The 19,746-nt window shown below is 47.7% G+C and overlaps 1 protein-coding gene across 4 annotated transcripts in view; it reads right to left on the bottom strand.

Moving 5' to 3' along the window:
* Positions 1 to 9,395, bottom strand: part of CRTC1 (CREB regulated transcription coactivator 1) — a 48,317-nt gene extending 38,922 nt beyond the window's left edge. For 2 of the 4 annotated variants that reach the window (XM_079328443.1, XM_079328441.1), the window contains exon 1: positions 9,202 to 9,394. In XM_079328443.1, the coding sequence (XP_079184569.1) occupies positions 9,202 to 9,378 (177 nt within the window). In that variant the 5' untranslated portion in view covers positions 9,379 to 9,394. Of the gene's footprint in view, positions 1 to 9,201 lie in introns of all 4 variants that reach the window. The other 2 variants (XM_079328444.1, XM_079328442.1) reach the window with 2 other exon arrangements.
* Positions 9,396 to 19,746: the final 10,351 nt, after the last annotated feature.

Raw genomic sequence — 19,746 nt, 5'->3', positions numbered from 1 at the left:
AGCTAAAATTAATTTATTACAGAATACACTGAGTTAAAAGGGATCCATCAGGATCAAACTAAAATGAATTTATTAAGAATACACTGAGTTTTAAGGGATCATGAGGATCAAGCTAAAATTAATTTATTACAGAATACACTGAGTTAAAAGGGATCCATGAGGATCAAGCTAAAATTAATTTATTACAGAATACACTGAGTTTTAAGGGATCCATCAGGATCAAGCTAAAATGAATTTATTAAGAATACACTGAGTTTTAAGGGATCATGAGGATGAAGCTAAAATGAATTTATTAAGAATACACTGAGTTTTAAGGGATCCATCAGGATCAAACTAAAATGAATTTATTAAGAATACACTGATTTTTAAGGGATCCATCAGGATCAAACTAAAATGAATTTATTAAGAATACACTGATTTTTAAGGGATCATGAGGATGAAGCTAAAATGAGTTTATCACATCCATGAGCTCTGGGTGTTATTGATCAGCTGAGCCCTGGCCAAACCCCAGTGCTGCACTTTTAACACTCCAACAGAGCCAATTATTACTCATGAGTTCATGTTTTCTTCACCTTCCTGTTGAGGAAGATTATTTAAGACCTCAAATCACTTAACTGGATTGTTTTGTCCTCTTATGAGTCATCTCCAAATTCCAAGGCCCCATTAGATTCTCTTTCAGCAGCTTTGAGTTATAAAATTGTGAGGAAACAGGGCTGGAAAAATCAGCCAGGCTCAGAGCTGTGCCCCAGCTGCCTCCTCCAATTCCTGTGAAAGTGAAAAGATCTCACACCCCACCACTATTTACAGCCCTTAGAATCCACACTGCACTCAAATCCTTTTTTTTTTTTTTTAATTAATAAAAAAATTGGTTTTTTCTTGTGAAAAACAAACTAGGAAGAGGAGGGGAGAGAGGAGGTGACAGCACTTAATGCTGTGATTATTTTTTTATTCTTTGCTTCTGTTTTATTTCTTTTCTAATCTCTGAACAGTGAAAACAGAACAAAACTGCATTTTTCTCCCCAAAATGAATGAAAATGAATCACTGGAGGAATGAAAGGCAAAGAACCATTAGGAACACACCTTGCTTCAAACAAACAAACAAACAAACCCATCATAATAAAGAATAAAAACCAAATGCACAGGCTGGAGAGTCAATGTTTAAAAACATTTTGCTATTTCTGGTGAACAAAGGTTTACTGTTTAAAACTTCACAGTCACAACTGAGCAGCAAAAACAGGATACAGCCTTAAAATAGTGACTATTCTTATGAGTTGTGCTCTATCACTGGGCAGGGAGCCAAGCAAAGCTACAACAGGCACCAAACCTGATTTGAGAGCTTTGAAAAACAAAGGCCAGAGCTTTTCAGCTGTGGATGCTGCTGATAATTCAGCAAAAAAAGCTCCTGGTTTGAAGCTGGTTTGTTATTTGATATCCAGGAGGCAAAAGAATTGTTTTGGTTGTTTGGGAGATGGAGCTCGGCGCTCTGAAAATCTTGTTTATTTTTGGGAGGGTTGTTAGTTAATAATGAATTGTGTAAAGGGTTGGGAGGTAAAGATTGGGTTTGATTTGTTAATATCAAACTTTGGGGCACTTGGGTGGTTTGTGGAGAACAGGAGATAAAGTAAAGTCAGAAAGAATCCACCAAAAAAAAACCCCAAAAAGCAGAGACAGAGCCCTGCCCCACACTGCACTAATTACTATAAACCAACCTAAAATCAATTGATCACAGAAAATGCTGAATTTAAAGGGACCTTCTTTTCTTAAAGCCAATATTCCTTCTGAGCAGGGATCTGATGGAGAACAATCATCCAGCTTCAATAAAAAGTTCCTCAGCCATCCCCATTCCTCCTATTGAAATGCCTCAGAAAAGCTGAAATAAAAGCAGAGATGCCCTCATTAAGTAAGATAAAAATAGCTTTTATGTTCCATTTTTTATTTTTAGCTAAAGAATGAAAATTCAGTTATGTAACCCTACAAGTTTCATAAATTAGGAGCCAAGCAGGGCATGTTTGCACTCTGTGGGGTTCAGGGGCACCTCACTCTGCCCTCAGAGTGGCCAAAAAAACTACAGAAAATTATTTGTGGCTTGAAAATGTGGCATCAGCCAAGCCTTTCAGGTATCAAAAATATCCCAAATATCATCAGAGCCCAAATTCTTCGAATGCAAAAGGCTCATTCAGCACAATCATCTCCCTGAACCAGAGGCAAATCTAATTCCAAGGAGAAGGTCAATCAGACTTTTGAATCTGAGCTGGCTGCTGGAAACTTGTGCAATATTTAAGAGATGAAATAAATATTAAATCAGATATTCTCCATCCCTTTTGCTGCCAGGAATACAATCTACACTGAGACTCTGCAAGGCATCAAAAAGTCAGAAGTCAGGGTATGAAACAATCCCTGCCTTCCCTTCTCCCATGGAGTTTTTTTTATTCCTTTAATCCAGCTTACAGATGTTGAAATCCCACTTTTGAGGCTGCAAAAATCTCCTGCACAGTTTCACAAGCTGCTCCTCCAGCAGGTCTGAAGAGGCCCCATCCTGTCACCAACAACTGCTGCTCTGTCTGAGGTGGGAGCCATCAGCATCTGCCTGGAAATTCAGATTATTTTGGGCTATCAACTCCAATTCCCTCCCCTCAGAGACTTCAGCTGTCCAAAGAAAATAATATTCACATAAATAGTAATAGCTGGGTAGAAAAATGAATTGAAAATTCATCTGCCAGAGCTGCAGTTAACACATGTCAGTGCTCTGGAGTGCTAAGTGAGCAGAGTAAAAGCAGCTCAGCAGGGAGGGCACAGAGGAGATTTTCCCAATCATCAGGAGAAGTGATAGAGCAGCAAGGAAAAGACACTTGGAGAAAAAAAAATCAGCTTTGGAATCAGGGCTGTGGAATTCCTGCAGCACTTCAGCCTCCTCCACTCCAGTATTGAAGAGCTGGTTTTTTGTGGTTGTGTGGAGCTGCTGTTTGATTGCAAAGGATTGTTCTGCTACAAAAGGAAGAATTTTCAATTCCTGAGAAATAATTTGCAAAACAAGGCTGTTATCAACACTTGGTTACAACTTTATAAAGTCCCAAGGAGCTCAGGCCAAAAAACATAAAACATAAAATGATAAAGTGAGGCTGTTCAGTGTTCCTGGATATCACTTTCAACAGCACAAAATGCAAATTATTTCAAACAAATCAAAGCAACATTTGAAATATTAACTCCAGACTTGCTGATAATAAAGACACACATCCAGCTGTCACCTGGAGCTCACAGAATTCCTGACTGGTTTGGGTTGGGACATTCAGGATTATCCAGGGGACACCTCCCAGGGATTCAGGGCCACCAAAGCCTTTGGCATGACATTGATTTAACAAAATGTGAGGAGTTGTGAGCAAGAGAAAGAAAAAAAAGTGAAGCAGCAGCAAGGTCACAGTCAGTCACTGTCACAAAATGAACCCAAAAAATCCACCTGATTTTGAATTTGCTGCTTTTCACTCCAACCCCTCAGGAAAATCTCCAGCTACAAAAACACTGGGATAGAATTCCAGCCAGCACAACCAGGTTTTAACCCAGAAAAGCTTATTTTCTTTCTTTTTTTTTTTTTTTTAAGACACAGCCTAACATTTGCTGGAAAGTGCCTTGAAGTCTGCTTGAGTTTCAGATCCTGCATTAGGCACAAAAATATCAATATCAGTGTGGGACAGAGCATCAGGGAGGGATCAATGCTGTAGGGCCAAACTGCCCTTCCACTGCTCAAAAAAAGGATTTTTAAAATCACAGATGGAAAATGGAGAACACACACAAACATTTGGGTTAAATCCCTATTGATATCTGGGTTTTTTTGCCAAATTATAGTGTTTGATTACCATGACAATGAAAGTGCTTGGTAATTTTACAGAATCTCAGAATAGTTTGGGTTGGAAGGATCCTAAAATCATCAAATTCCACTCCATGCCACAATAGGGACACTTTCCACTACCCCAGGCTGCTCCAAGCCTTGGAATGGGAAATCCACAATTTAGCCAAGCAACCCCTGCCAGGACCTGCCCATCCTCACAGGGAGGAATTTCTGACAGAAAATTCACTCAGTGCAGGAAAAATCTGGATGAAAACTCCCCCCAAAAGCCCCAAAACCACGGGTTTGGCTCCATCCCTGCTGTTCCCAATGTGGCCATGCTGGTGGGGGACACAGGAGTGAAAATTCTCACTGAAATGTGCTGGTGCTGCTGCCTAAATATTCCTATTGATATTCCTAAAGTGCAAGAAGTGCTTCCCAACCCAAATCAATGGCATTGATAAATTGATTATAAAATGGAGAACAAAGTGTTAGTGAGAGGAGCAGGGGGTTGATGGACAGCAGGTTTCAATAAATGTTTTTTCTGAGATAGGTAGGAAAATAAAAATGGAGTGTAGTCAATAAAAAATCTGATCTGATGGAGAAAGCCAAGAACAGGTAAGAAATGGTTGTGCCAAGCCCACGTCCTCACAGAACCACAACCACACTCTGGGGTTTCCCCCTCCTCTTTTCCTTTCCTTTTTTCTGATCCTGAAGACATCTCACCCTCAGCTACTATAATCATTTTTCAGAACTGAATATTCTGGAGAGGCACAATTGCTGTGGTTGTGTTTTGTGGGGTGATGTTTTACCCCTGTTTTATCCCCAGCCCCTCCTGTCCCCGAGGGCTTTGGCACCTCTGTCACTTCCACAGTCACAGGTGGAACTCAGAAATTTCAATTTGTGACTGGTAAACCAAGAGAATCAGCAGCCACACCTCCCCCTCTTCAGTGTAACCACAGGCTCAGCTCCCCTCTGCAGCTGGTTGAGAGGGGAAAACCCCAAATCAACCCCAAAGAACTGGAAGAACCGACTGCACCTCACCTTGAGAACAAATTCTCTTCCTAAATGAGCACCTTCTAGAAATGCAAATTACCACCCAGTGCTGCTGCTAAATAAAACCCAAGAGCAGCAGCAGCAGGAGCTGAGTCCCACATGTTCACCCTGAGAATTACAACCAAACACCCAAAATGCAGCAGTTGTACAATTGAGCCTCACGTGCTCCCTGAGCTTTCCCAGCTTTGCTGCATCATTAACACTGAAGGCTTTGCCCACTGCACACACACAGATTTTTGTCCAGCAGCAGCTGTGCTGTGTGGGAGTGATGGGACAAGCAGGAAAAAAAAGGCATTGTCTCCTTTAAAAAAAAAAAATGAAAAACTCAAGAAAAGCTGCTGGGGTTTGGCAGAAGAAGCCTTGCCCTGCTGGGTGCAGTTTCCCAGGATGGCAGAGCAGAGTTTGGTGTTTACCTTGGACAGCTCAGGCAGGCTGAGGGAAGCCAAGGGTTGCACAAGAACAGAGATTCTTTGTGCCCTCTGCCTCTCACCCTGCTGATTTCCAAATATTCATGCAAAGGATGAAGGGCACTGCTGGTTCAGGCAGCACCTGGAGCATCTCTGGGGGTTCCAAACCCTCAGCTGTGCTCTGGGATGGAGCTTTCCAGGCTGCACATCAGCAGGAATTGCTGATGGAAAGGGTGCTCAGGGCTTGCAGGGGCTCAGGGGGCACTGGGTGGGTCAGGAGGGTCCATCACAGGATGGAATTCAGCACTGAGCACAGGTAAAACCCAAATCATTCATTTCTTGGAGTTCAAACTTTGCCAAGTTAATGAAGGAAAAAATAAGCCCCAGAGCTTGAAAAATTCCCATTTGTGTTTGGAGAGAAAGTCACTTTTAACCTGAGCTGCCAGCTGGAAGCATCAATCTCTGCTAGGAGGGCTCAGTCCTGATTTTGATGCATTTCTTTAATATCTCTCAGACATTCAAAACCACTCTCACGTCACCAGGAATTTCTTTTGTATCACATTATTTAATAAAAACCTGCTGAAGACATCAGGAACCACTGCAGCTCTGTGTCATCATCATCATCATGATTGTTTCTCATTTTTAAAAGCAGATTAGCATTCCTGATTTAACTAAGCTTTTAAATACTGTTTTGCATATTATCTCCATCCAACACTGAGCTGGGGATGTACAAAGAGACATTTTGATCTCTTCCACAACCAACAGGAACCAGAAAACCACTGAGTGTCTCATTTTTAAGTACAAATTTTGTGGCAGGGGGATGTGTGTGGCTTTTACACACACTCCATGACAAACTGTGGGGTTTTACCTCATTTTTATTTCAAATAAAAATCCAATCTATGCTATTATAACATATTCCACTTGATCAAATTAAACTAGAACAGGATTTTGTATTAAAATTAGCCAGGTTTAAAATACAAACGACAGTTTTCAGGAACTCAGCAAAAGCCAGGCAGAACTTTGGATAAAAATACACAAGCAAAGGGTGATGAACTTTTGTACAGAGATTCCAAATATCACCATTAACTTGGGTTTAATTCCCTGGGTTTGTTCCAGGGCAGGTGGGGCTGGGAGACAGCACCCACTGGCAAATTTTTGGAGTTTGGGGGGGTCTTTTTTTTCCCCAGGTAAAACTGCAAGGTCCATCAGAGGGAGCTCAAACACAGCTCTACCTGAAAGCCCTCAAAATTAAGTGACTTTAAGAGAATAATTAAAACAAAAAACTGTTCTGGAAACCTGAGAAAAACTCCATCAAGAAGCACCCTTAAAATGCAGGTCATAAATTGTCTTTAAAAATTTTATGTTTCAAGAGGTGCATATTGAAGGTCTCAGCATTATCTACACGTTAATTTTTTAGTTAATTACAATTTGAAAGGGCAGCACCATCCTTGGATGAGTAAATAGCTGCATCAAAGCATCCCTGAGCTGAGAAATTGAGACAAGCCCTGGTAAACAAGCCCAGAAATCAGTGCAGTCCTGAAATTCCAAACCTCACAGGGAAAAAAAAAAAAAAAAAAACAAAACAAAACAAAAAAAAAAGAAGGAGAAAAAAAAAAAAAAAAAAAAAGAGCCACAAACAAAACACAAAAGTCAATGTCACAGAGAGAAAAAAAAAAAATCAAAAATAACTCCCCCTCTCCTCTCCTCACCCACTTTGTTACTATGGGAGTGGCAGAAAGCTCTGGATTATGAACACCAAGGTCCCACTCACAAGACAATTAAGCAGCTCCAGAGCTTCCATCGACCACCCACCCCCGCTCTGTGCAAGGTCTGAGCCTCCCAGCAGAGCTGAAATGCCAAAATTCCACTGTGCCAGCTGAAAAACAGCTCCACACTACAAGGAAACCCTGGGGAAAACAAAGTTTATTCTTTCTCAAATCATTTTGGTTTTTTTTTTGCTGTAACGGATCAGAACTTTAAAAAAAAAAAAATCCCACATGGATCCGACATCATAAATAGGTGGAAGGTGAAAGAAAGGAAGTTTAGTATTTTTGCCTCTGCTCTGAGTAGTAACCAACAATAAAGGAGACAAGATGGTAAACATTGCAAAAAAAAAAGACAATTACTAATAATGAAAAGGCAGCAGAAATTTTGGGCTGTTTCCACTGACTGAGTAAGGCGTTTTCAAAGTGACAGCAACGTGCTGCTTGCCAAATGAAAATGAGAGCAAACAGCAAAGTTGTGCTTAACCCCTTTTTGCTTTTATGCTGCATTTTAAACCCTGATGAAATCATGGAATTTGAAAGAAAAAAGTCTACAAAGGAGACATTTTATTCAGCTCTCTGCTCAGTGTTTCCATCACTTCAGTAGCCAGAATGCTCAGAAAAGTTATTCATCTTGGGTTTTTCCCTCAAAACCAGGTTCTTGAAAGTGTGATGGGTTTCCAAGTGCAAAACCTGGGTTAGGAGTGCTTGGATTTGGGAGGAACTGAAATGGGATTCAGGAGAAATGAATCTGGATTCTGCCTTCTCCTGCAGAAGGTGAGAGCTCAGTGTGTGAATTAACTGAAGGACAACCTGTAATTGCAGATTCCAAGAACTCCCTCAGGAACAGCCAGCTCTGGAGTGAAGGCAAAATCTCGGGGTACTGAGGCACACGAGATGATTCCAGTGACTACAAACACCTCCAAATTATCCTCACTGGTCCCAGCTAACTCCAGCAGGAACATCCAACATCCAGGTGAGCACCAGCAGGGCTCCAGCCTCACACCTTCCCTTTCCTTCACATCCAACCAGCAGCACCACCAATTCCAAACAAATATTTACCCTCTCCTGACACAGAGGAATAAAAAGGGAACCTTTTACTGCAAATCCAACCGTGTGCTCTGTTGTTCCAGCAAAGCTTCCGCCGCAAACAGGCTCGTAAATTTTCTTGGAGCAGTTAAAAACAAAACACTGACACAAGCAGGTGAGAGGAGAGAACAGCCCTGACATCCCAGAATCTGGAGCAGAAAAAGCATCTCGTGCCCGGAAAGCGCATTGGTTCTGCCGGGAATTTCTGCTGCTGGGCTTTGCAGAGACAGCACCAGCCAAGGGAGGCTTTGGAAGTGCAGCAAATTTGCACCTACGACAAGCGGAGTGGAACGGCAACAACAGCGGCCACAGCGAGTCGGGGATGCTCGGGGGGCTCTGAGGGACCCCAGCCCACAAAAGAAACCGCGGCTCCCGCTCGGAGCTGCGAGCACAGCTCAGCCCCCCTCGTGAGGAGATGGGGAAGCCTCCGGGAGAGGCTGGAGGGAGCGGGATTCCCCTCAGAGCCGGGACTGTCCCGGGTACGGACGCGGGGATGGAGCTGCACCCGCTCCGAGCCCGCTGGAGGAGCCGAGATGGCTTCAGAGCCGGGGCCTGGGGAGGGGATGGAGCCGAGATCCCCCCTCACACCCCGGCCTGACGCAACTGGGATCTCCCCTCAGACACCGGCAAAGCAGCCGGTACCCCCCGAGCTGGGGCCTGTCCCGGTGGGACGAAGCGGGCCCCTGCTCGGCCCCTCGCAGCCGGGGCTGTCCCCGCCGCAGCGCGGCGCAGCCCCCTCCCCGCCGGGCCCGCTCCGGCCGTGCCGCGGTGCCGCCGTCCCCACGCTCCCCCCGCGGCAGGTGTCGGCCTCCGGAGGATGCTGCGGGCCCGCCGCGGCCAAACCGGGGGTGGGGGGAACCGGGGGCCGCGAGGGGAGGGGGCTGAGGGGGCCTTACCCCCCCCACACACCCCGCGGGCGCCGCCCGCCCCCGCCAGGGGGCGCTGCCCGCCCCGCCCGCCGCGCGCCGCCGCTGCCCCCGGCCCGAGGGGCTCCGCGGGGGGGGCGCCGCCCCTCACACCCCCCCCCCGCCCGCCCCAGCCCGGGGGCGGCGGCGCCGAGCCTCACCCGGTGCGCGCGGGTCAGGCTCAGGTCCTTCATGACCTCCTCGAAGGCCGCCGTCTCCTCCGCCTGCTTCTGGTTGTGCAGCGCGATCTTCTCGCTGAATTTCCGCGGGTTGTTCGAGGCCGCCATCTTCCCCCGTCCGCATCCCCCTCCCCGCGGCCGAGGGGGGGCGAGGCGCATGCGCCGGCGCAGGGATGGGGGGGGCGGCCGCAGGGCGCGTGCGCGGCGGCGGCGGCGGGGCGGGAGGGGGCGGTGAGGGGGCGGAGGTTGCGCATGCGCGGGGCCGGGCGCGCGCGGGAGGGACGGCGCGGGGCGGGGGCGCGCGCGCGCGTGCGCGGGGCCGGGGCTTCCCCCGGGGCGGGGGCGCGCGCGGGGCCGGGGCCGGCTCTCGGTCCGATCCCTGTCCCCGTCCCTGTCCCCATCCCTGTCCCGGCTCTCGGTCCGATCCCTGTCCCGGCTCTCGTTCCGATCCCTGTCCCCATCCCTGTCCCCATCCCTGTCCCGGCTCTCGGTCCGGTCCTTGTCCCGGCTCTCGGTCCGATCCCTGTCCCGGTTCTCGTTCCTGTCCCGATCCCGGTCCCGGTTCTCGTTCCTGTCCCCATCCCTGTCCCGGCTCTCGGTCCCTGTCCCCATCCCTGTCCGGTTCTCGTTCCTGTCCCTGTCCCCGTCCCCATCCCTGTCCCGGCTCTCGGTCCTGTCCCTGTCCCCATCCCTGTCCCTGTCCCCATCCCTGTCCCGGTTCTCGTTCCTGTCCCCATCCCTGCACCTTTCCCGGTCCCTGTCCTTGTCCGTGTCCACATCCCTGCCCCTATTCTTGTGTCTCTCCTAATCCCGATCCCGGACCTTGTTCTTGTCCCAATTCCTGTCCCCATCCCTATTCCAATTCTTATTCCTGTCCCCATCCCAGTCCCTGTCCCGGTCCCTGTCTCCATCCCTGTCCCTCTGTCCCTGTCCCGGTCCCTCTGTGGTGCCTGCTCAGTGTCCTGCTGAAAAAATCCACTTTAGTGATGCTCCCACTTCACTGAAATGACGAAAACTCAGGAGGTGCCCGGCTTGGTTTATCAGGATTTCCTTTAAAAAATCACCTGTAACTGAAAAAAAAAAAAAAAAAAAAAAAAAAAAAAAAGCCACCCAGAGCTCTCCTTCGCACTTCAATACATTTCTTTTTAATACCTTCAGCGTGAAAATCGGGCTTTGATTCGTAGTTGACCGCCTGCCCTAAGAGATGGACAGAGCAGAGCTTGGATTTGCACTGGGATGTGAAGCAGAGAAACTCAGTCAGGGCAAGAGAAAGGCTGAGCCTGCTCTAATTAACGTGAGAACAGAGAATCGATTAACCGGTGGAAGGCAGAACATTAATTAATAAAGAATCCGGTAACTTGTAGCCAAGGAGCTGCGATTTCTTGGTTTGCTAAAATTACCGGCAGTGTGGAGGTTTGAAACTCCTCGGGTTTGATTTGTGAAAAACTTGTGCAGAATAAACTCCTTCCTAAAGTGCTGCCCGTGTTTACAGATCCCTAAACTGCCACCAGTGTGGTCCCCACCGGGCAGACCCCGGTTTAACACTCATTCCTCAGCATTTCCCACCGCTTTTCCCACAATTATCCCGCTGATGGATGGATGGATCCTCATCCCAGGCTCAGGATTAACCAAAAAGTCACGTCCTGCCCTAAATCCTGGCTGCCAATTTGCACTTAACGTTTCCAGCACGGGCTGAGATACCAATCTGGAGCTGAGATACCAATCTCGGGAAGGCTCATCCAGCCCTGGCAGCGCCAGCCCTTCCTCCCTCCCTGCTGGCAGATGTTGCTCCAGCCCCTTCCTCGCCTTTCCCACCAGGAATAAACACCATTCTCCCTAAAATCCCCTCTGGCTGTGTACACGAACGGCGCATGACCTGCGAAATTGGCCTGTCATGCTAAAAGCACATCAATCACCGAGATTTAACAGGGAGATACTGATTATCCACATTGTTTTCGCTGGAGGAGCGAGACAATGATAAATAATTGGTGGAGCTGTCCTGGATTTCATCCCGAAGGGGCTGATATCAAACATCTCCAGCCCCAGCTGCCACTCTGCCTCTCTGCAGCAGCGCAGGATGAAGTGCCTGAGATGGAGCTTGATAAATTCTCCCCTCTTGGGTCTCCTGAGATGGGATCTGCACTCCTGCTTCGTGGGGAAGGAATGCAGATGGCCAGGGAGGCAAAAGGGGGGTGTGCAGCTTCCTCCCGTAAAAACCTCCCTTAAAAACCTCCCCTAATTCTCATTTCGCTCTCATTGTTTCCCCGCGCAGTTTTATCAGATCGAATTCCAGCGTGAACCTGAAATCGTCGCGTTTTGCCCGCGTTTGCAGCGCGAACTTCTCCCAAACACACATTTGGGGCTGCTGGAACATCCCAAAGCTGCAGTTTTGGGGCGGCTCCGGGGGATGCTGCAGGCAGGGGTGGAAATCCAGGTGAGGGCAGGGAGAGGCTTTGGTGAATTCCAGGTTTGCTCCTTTCCCCAGGAATTGTGACGTTCCTTGGACAGAGCCATCAGCTCCTGCCCCAGGGGCATTTCTGCCTCCTGCCACACCTGGAGCACATCTGGGGCCATCTCTGAGCTCCACCTCACCTGAATGATTCACCTGAACAGATCCATCTCACCTAAATTACTCACCTAAACTGCCCCATCTCACCTGAACAGATCCATCTCACCTGAACTGCCCCATCTCACCTGAACCTGAACAGCCCCATCTCACCTGAACAGATCCATCTCACCTGAACAGCCTCATCTCACCTGAACTGCCCCATCTCACCTGAACCTGAACAGCCCCTCTCACCTGAACTGCTCCATCTCACCTGAGCTGCTCCATCTCACCTGAACAGCCTCATCTCACCTGAACTGCTCCATCTCACCTGAACTGCTCCATCTCACCTGAACAGCCCCTCTCACCTGAGCTGCCCCATCTCACCTGAACTGCTCCATCTCACCTGAACAGCCCCTCTCACCTGAGCTGCCCCATCTCACCTGAACTGCCCTATCTCACCTGAACAGCCCCTCTCACCTGAACTGCCCCATCTCACCTGAACTCCCCCACCCCACAGAACTCCCCCACCTCACCAGAAAGCCACACTGGTACCCAGAGCAGCAGCCCCAGCTCCTCCCAGACGTGTTTGGGAAGAGATTTTGGTAACTGAGACCCTGCAGCAAACAAAGAACCCCCGGGGCCGGGGCTGCCGTGGCCACATCTGCCAAAATTCCTGCTGAGCAACCCGCGGCCTCCTGGAGCAGATGTGCTGCAGGGAGGAGCTGCTGTTTGCTCCTCGCTGGGTTTGATCCTCCCTGGCAGACAAAATCCAGCTCCTTCAGCTCTCCCTGGGGGCTTTCCCAGTTCGGTGTGAGGTTGGGGAACTCAGCACCAGGGCAGAACCTCGAGGTTGTGTTTGATCCTCAAATGAGCTGGCGGTTCTCTGTTTCTTTTTTTTCTTTTTTTTTTATTTTTTCTTTTTATTTTTTTTTTTCTGCCTGCAGACACAAAGATTTCGATCTTTCACACTTCCTACTTAATGTTCCTGTTGACATTCCCATTATCCTCGCAGAAGAATATCCTCGGAGTCCCCAGTTATTTTGAACCGGGCTCCAAACCGTGCTCGGAGTAGGAAAACATTCTCTTGTTTCACTTGGAACTGGTGAAAATGTCTTTAATTTGAGATGTCCTTGTTTCCAGAGGGCAAATAAAAGCACCTGAACCTCTCTCCCCTTAACAGCCCCAAAATTCACTCGCACTGAAGGTTGGCTCGGCTCCCTGTACCAATATTCCCTTGTCACCCTTCCAGCTCTGCTCCTTTACCATCCCCTGTAAATTCTAAAATTACAGAAAGCCAAGCAAAGGGCGACTGCTGAGAGAAATTAATTCTCATTTCCACACCTCGGATCTTTTCCCTGCTCCGAGAGGTTTTGGCAGCCACGGCCGGGGTTCTGCTCCCGCCCCTTTTCCCAGAATCGGGGCTTGGCTTTGTTCCACACGGGATGCAGGGATCGTTCCTGGGACACAGGGATCATTCCCAGAATCATTCCCGGGACACAGGAATCGTTCCCGGGATCATTCCCGGGATGCAGGGATCGTTCCTGGGACACAGGGATCATTCCCAGGATCATTCCCGAGATGCAGGGATCATTCCCAGGATCATTCCCGGGACACAGGGATCATTCCCGGGATGCAGGGATCATTCCCAGGATCATTCCCGGGACACAGGGATCATTCCCGGGATGCAGGGATCATTCCCGGAACCATTCCCGGGATGCAGGGATCATTCCCGGGATCATTCCCGGGACACAGGGATCATTCCCAGAATCATTCCCGGGATGCAGGGATCGTTCCCAGGATCATTCCCGGGACACAGAGATCGTTCCCGGGATGCAGGGATCATTCCCGGAATCATTCCCAGGACACAGGAATCATTCCTGGGACACAGGAATCATTCCCAGGATCATTCCCGGGACACAGGGATCATTCACGGGACACAGGGATCATTCCTAGGACCTTTCCCGGGACAAAGGCATCATTCCCAGCAGACAGGGATCATTCTCAGGATGCAGGGATCATTCCCAGGATCATTCCCGGGATGCAGGGATCATTCCTAGGACCTTTCCCGGGACAAAGGCATCATTCCCAGCAGACAGGGATCATTCTCAGGATGCAGGGATCATTCCCAGGATCATTCCCGGGATGCAGGGATCATTCCTGGGACACAGGGATCGTTCCCGGGATGCAGGGATCATTCCCGAAATCATTCCCAGGACACAGGAATCATTCCTGGGACACAGGGATCATTCCCAGGATAATTCCTGGGATGCAGGGATGATTCCCGGGACACAGGAATCATTCCCGGGATGCAGGGATCATTCCCGAGATCATTCCTGGGATCATTCCCAGGACACGGAGCATTCCCGGTTTGCTGAGACAATGTTGGGAGCCAGAAAAGCTGCTCTGCCTCTCCGTGCCTTCCCCAAGGGCTGGGAGACAGAGAATTCCATGAGGGAATTGCCAGAGGCAGCGGTGAGGAGCCGCCCGACCCTCCCTGAAGAGCCACAAGAAGGATGGAGAGAGAATTCCCAAGGGACGGAGGGAATGGTTTCCCACTGCTGGGTGGGATATTGGGATGGAATTCCCGGCTGGGAGGGGCTGGGATGGAATTCCCAGAGGATCTGGGAGCCCCTGGCAGTGCCCAAGGAGCCCTGGACCTGCTCTGAGATCCTGCCCTGCTTCACATCCCCCAGCAAACCCAAGCTCGGCTCTGCCCCTCTCCTTGAATCTAACCTCAATTTTCACACTGAAGATATTCAAAATAAACAAATCAATGTATGAAGGAGAGCTCTGGGTGGTTTTTTTGCATGAAATCCTGATAAACCAAGCCAGGCACCTCCTGAGTTTTTGTCATTTCTGTGAGGTGGGAGCATCACTAAAGTGGATTTTTCAGCAGGACACTGCAGCCAACACAGAATTCCTGTTTTTGTGGCTCCTGGGAGCTGCTCCTTTTCCCCAGGGACATCTCCCACCATCCCAACCTTTGGGCACTTCCAGGGATGGAGCAGCCACAGCTGCTCTGGGATCTCCCCAAAATCCCATTTAAATCACCTGCCAGGGTCCCTCTTTCCCCCTCTGCCCATCCAGGGGTTAATCCCGCCCCTTTTCCATGGAGAAAACTCAGATTTTCTCCCTCAGGAACACCCAGCCCAGGCTTTTGGCAGCCTCCCCTCACGTGCAAACCCCAAATCCTGCAGAAAGGAACAGCCCAGGCACGTTACCTGCACCCTGGGGCCAACTTCTCCCTTCCAAACCTCCTTGAAATTCAAATTGCTGTGAAATCCAGCTGTGAACAGCTGTCCTGGAGGGCTGGCACTGAATGCCAGCATTGATCCTCTGCATCCCAAAGAGGATCAAACACCACCCCAGGCCACAGCAGGAGCAGGAAAAAAAAGAACTTTGCATTTAAAACTAAATAATTGGCAGCTCTGTGGGCAGGCCCAGATTAACAGCCTGATTACAAACATCACTAAAACCACATGGAAAATGGTTTTTAGTGCAGCTGGGACCTGGATGATCAAAAATCTGAAGGATATTAAAAGGATCCATTCTGCTCTGGGTGCTCCTGATGTGGTGCAAGCCCAGGGACTTCAAAGGGCTCAGTCCAGCTGGGCAGCCTGGGCTGGTGGCCTGAACAAACAACCCCCAAAAAAAAAAAAAAAAAAAAAAAAAAAAGTGATTTTAATTTCTTAAGAAGCCATGTAAACCAGTTCCAGCTAATTACAGGGGCCTGGGTGTGAAAGAGCAACTGCAAAGCCTCAGGGACCCAGCAAAGCAGCTTTGATTTCTCTCACAAAACCTTCTGAAAACTTTTGCCCCAGCAGCTTTTTCTGCTTTCAGAGAATCCCAGAGTGGTGTGGGTTGGATAAAAATCATCCAGGGGGGCACCTTCCACCATCCCAGGCTGCTCCAAGCCCCTCCAACCTGTCCTTGCACATTCCCAGGGGTGGAAATTGTCACCCTCCTCATCCTCCTCACCCTTCCCCTGATTTCCTGAGGCTGATTTTGGGGAGGGCACAGCTCAACCAGCAGCTGTTTCCCAGCAGAAAAACCCATTTTGTGTTGATTTTCTGGAAGCCTCAGCGTTGCAGCAGTCAGAGAAGTCCCTGCCCCACAAATAAAAGCTGAAACCTCCCTGGAGCTGAGCCATCAAACAGAGAAGTGCCTGTTCCAGGGAACGAGAAACAAAAAGTTCTGGAGGCTGTGGGATGCTGCTGTGCCCACTCAGCATTAGCATGCAGGGAGGAATCTCAAAATGCTCCCAACACCTCGGGGGGGGGATGTCTGGGGGATATTTCTGTGCTCCCAGGTGGAAAACAGCAGAGCTGAGCTCTGCTTGGAAGGCCAGAGCTCTGCTCCCTCCCTGTCCTGATGGGCCAGCACCCCCAGACTCTGAATTGCTCCTCAATCCTCCCAAAATCTGAATTTCTCCATCCACATCCACTTTTCTTGCTCCTTCAATCCTCCCAAAATCTGAATTTCTCCATCCACATCCCCTTATCCCACTCCTCAATCCTCCCAAAATCTGAATTTCTCCATCCACATCCCCTTATACCACTCCTCAATCCTCCCAAAATCTGAATTTCTCCATCCACATCCCCTTATCCTGCTCCTCCAATCCTCCCAAAATCTGAATTTCTCCATCCACATCCCCTTATCCTGCTCTTCAATCCTCCCAAAATCTGAATTTCTCCAGCCATATCCACTTTCCCTGCTCCTTCCACCCTCCCAAACTGAATTTCTCCATCCACATCCCCTTATCCCACTCCTCAATCCTCTCAAAATCTGAATTTCTCCATCCACATCCCCTTATCCTGCTCCTCCAATCCTCCCAAAATCTGAATTTCTCCATCCACATCCCCTTTTCCTGCTCCTGCAGCCACGAGTGATGAAATCCCATTCATTTGTACGAGCAACTGGAAGATTTATTGTAAATAAAGTTCTGCACATTACACAACTGGCTAAAAATCATAATTAGAGCTGCACTGGGGAACATGTTTTATTTATCCTGACAGTAGTCTGGCTCCAATAATCCTGCTGTGATAAATGTCCCGAAAGTTTGTGGAGTTTCAGCAGCTCCAGCCCTTATCAGAGCCCTGGAAATGGGAATTCCTGCCTGGGTTTGATGTGGCTCCCACAGCAGCACTGCAAACCAGCACCAACTGGGAGCTGCTGGGAGTCTTTTCCTTCTGTTTGAATCAAATAAATGGGATTTTTTCCCTCTGCTGTTACAAAACTTGCAGGGCTGCAGGCACGTCTGAGTGAATTATCTGGTTCTGGGCTAGGGAGAAGTGACAGGGATTGGGAGCAGGAGGAGCCTCTGGAAAAGGGTCAGTGACACCAATAATGGGATGCAGACATTCCCAGTCTCGCTGCTCTCCATCCTGCCAAGATTCCCAGAGCTGCTTTTTGCAGTTTGGAGCAAAATTCCAGGCTCATAAAACATCAGAGAGAAAGGAATTGTTACCCCAGCTCTGTGCTAAGTGTGTTCCTGCTGCTCCCCACCTGCCCAGGGGCAATTCCAAATTTACACAATTCCCCCCCAGCTGCATTTCCAAATTTACCCAATTCCCTCCCAGGATTTTTATGGCTGCATTTCCAAATTTGCCCAATTCAACCCCAGAATTTTTATGGCTGCATTTCCAAATTCACACAATTCCCCCCTAACCGCATTCCCAAATTTACCCAATTTCATCCCAGGATTTTCATGGCTGCATTTCCAAATTCACACAATTCCCCCTCCCAGGATTTTTATGGCTGCATTTCCAAATTTTCCCAATTCAACCCCAGAATTTTCATGGCTGCATTTCCAGATTTGCCCAATTCCCTCCTAGAATTTTTTATAGCTGCATTTCCAAATTTACCCAATTCACCCCCAGCTGCATTTCCAAATTCTCACAATTCCCCCTCAGCTGCATTTCCAAATTTACCCAATTTCACCCCAGGATTTTTATGGCTGCATTTCCAAATTTACCCAATTTCATCCCAGAATTTTCATGGCTGCATTTCCAAATTTGCCCAATTTCACCCCAGGATTTTCATGGCTGCATTCCAAATTTGCCCAATTCAACCCCAGCTGCATTTCTAAATTTGCCCAATTTCATTCCAGAATTTTCATGGCTGCATTTCCAATCCCCCCAGAATTTTTAACCCCCTAAAACCATCAATTCTTGAATTTTTAAACTCATTTTTTGTCACAACATCAGAGAAGTTCTGCCCAGCCCAGAGCCACAACTCCATCCCCTACACAGCAAAATTTATCATCCAAAATATTTATGGTCCACAAATATTTTGAGCCTCTCCTAAATTTAGAGCAGCCAGAAGATTTCCAGCTCTCTTGATGAGAAATTATTATTTACTTTGCTATAAAAAGAACATTCCAGCACCAAAGAGTTGCAGTGCTCTGATCCAGAGACCTCCAGATTCTTTTCCTGCTCCTCAGGAAAGGAGGAAAAAAATGGGAATTCAGCTCAGTTCTGCTTCATGGCAGGAAATTATTTAATAAATAGAATTTCAGGAGGGTTTTGTGCATCCTCCTGTCTGAAAAACAATGATTCCAACAGGAATGAATACCTGGATTATGTTGATTTTTGTAAGGTTGTCCTTAAAAGTGAGATCAAGTTTTTTTTTCATGTTTTCCAAGGATTTTCTTCTTTCCCCCAACAGACATACACCTACCTGAGAAGCCTGAAGAAAAAAGAATAAAAATAAAAAGAATAATACAGAGAATAAAGGAGAATAAAGGAGAATAAAGGAGAATAAAGGAGAATAAAGGAGAATAAAGGAGAATAAAGGAGAATAAAGGAGAATAAAGGAGAATAAAGGAGAATAAAGGAGAATAAAGGAGAATAAAGGAGAATAAAGGAGAATAAAGGAGAATAAAGGATTAAAAAATAGTAAGAATAAAAAAGAATAAAGCTTGGTTTTCTTCAGGAAGGGATTCCAGGGATGGTCTCCACATGGATTTCCAGGTGTTTGTGTAGGATGGGAACCAAATCCAGAAAAAGGGATCAGAGAGCACCCAAACCATCCCCTGCTGCCACAGGAAAGGGGGGAAATTTAAAATAAAGCAGGGAAGGATACTGAAGAGCTGTAGAATGATGGAATTTCAGGGGAAATTTAAAATAAAGCAGATAAGGGTATTTAAATGCTGTAGAATGATGGAATTTCAGGGGGGAATTTAAAATAAAGCAGGGAACAATAAATACTGAAGTGCTGCAGAATGATGGAATTTCAGGGGGAAATTTAAAATAAAGCAGATAAGGGTATTTAAATGCTGCAGAATGATGGAATTTCAGGGGGAAATTTAAAATAAAGCAGATAAGGATATTGAAATGCTGTAGAATGATGGAATTCCAGAGTTCTTTGGATTAAAGCTCATCCAGTGCCATGGGGACAATTCCAGGCTGCCCCAACCTGGTCCTGGACATTTCCAGGGATGCTGCTCTGGGAAGGATTTATCCCAAATATCTCCCCTAAACCCTTTTTGTGCCACCCTGGATGAAGGAATGACACCCTCAGCACAGCAAGGAACATCTCCCTTTGCTGCCAACCTGAAAACATCATTTTAATCAACATGTGCAAGCATTCAAAGAGGGAAAATCCATTTTTTTTTGTAGCTGAGAAGCTTGAGCTGAGCTCCAGTTCATCCTCCCAGCATCTCCTGCCTCTGCCAAGCCTGTCCTGGGTGTTTCTGGCAGCCAGAGGAACAGAGAAAAGGAGTCAGTGAAGTGCCTGAGAGTCTCCAAGTGCAAATTCCACACACCAACACCTCCTTCCCATCCATTTATTGCTGGCAAAGCAGCAAATGGAGAGGAAAAAAGGAAATTCTGCACAGCTTTTATCTGAAATTCAGTATGTGAGTGCCTTGCATCCAACTCAAAGCTGCTCTGATCCTCTGAATTTAAAAAAAAAAAAAATAAAAAATCTCAGAGGTGTGGAGTTGATGCTTTGCACAGAGCTCTCAAGGATTCAGCAGC

This window comes from Erithacus rubecula (genome assembly GCF_903797595.1).
Source record: "Erithacus rubecula genome assembly, chromosome: 28".
Lineage (NCBI taxonomy): Eukaryota > Metazoa > Chordata > Aves > Passeriformes > Muscicapidae > Erithacus > Erithacus rubecula.
This window is presented reverse-complemented; position numbering and strand designations above follow the sequence as displayed.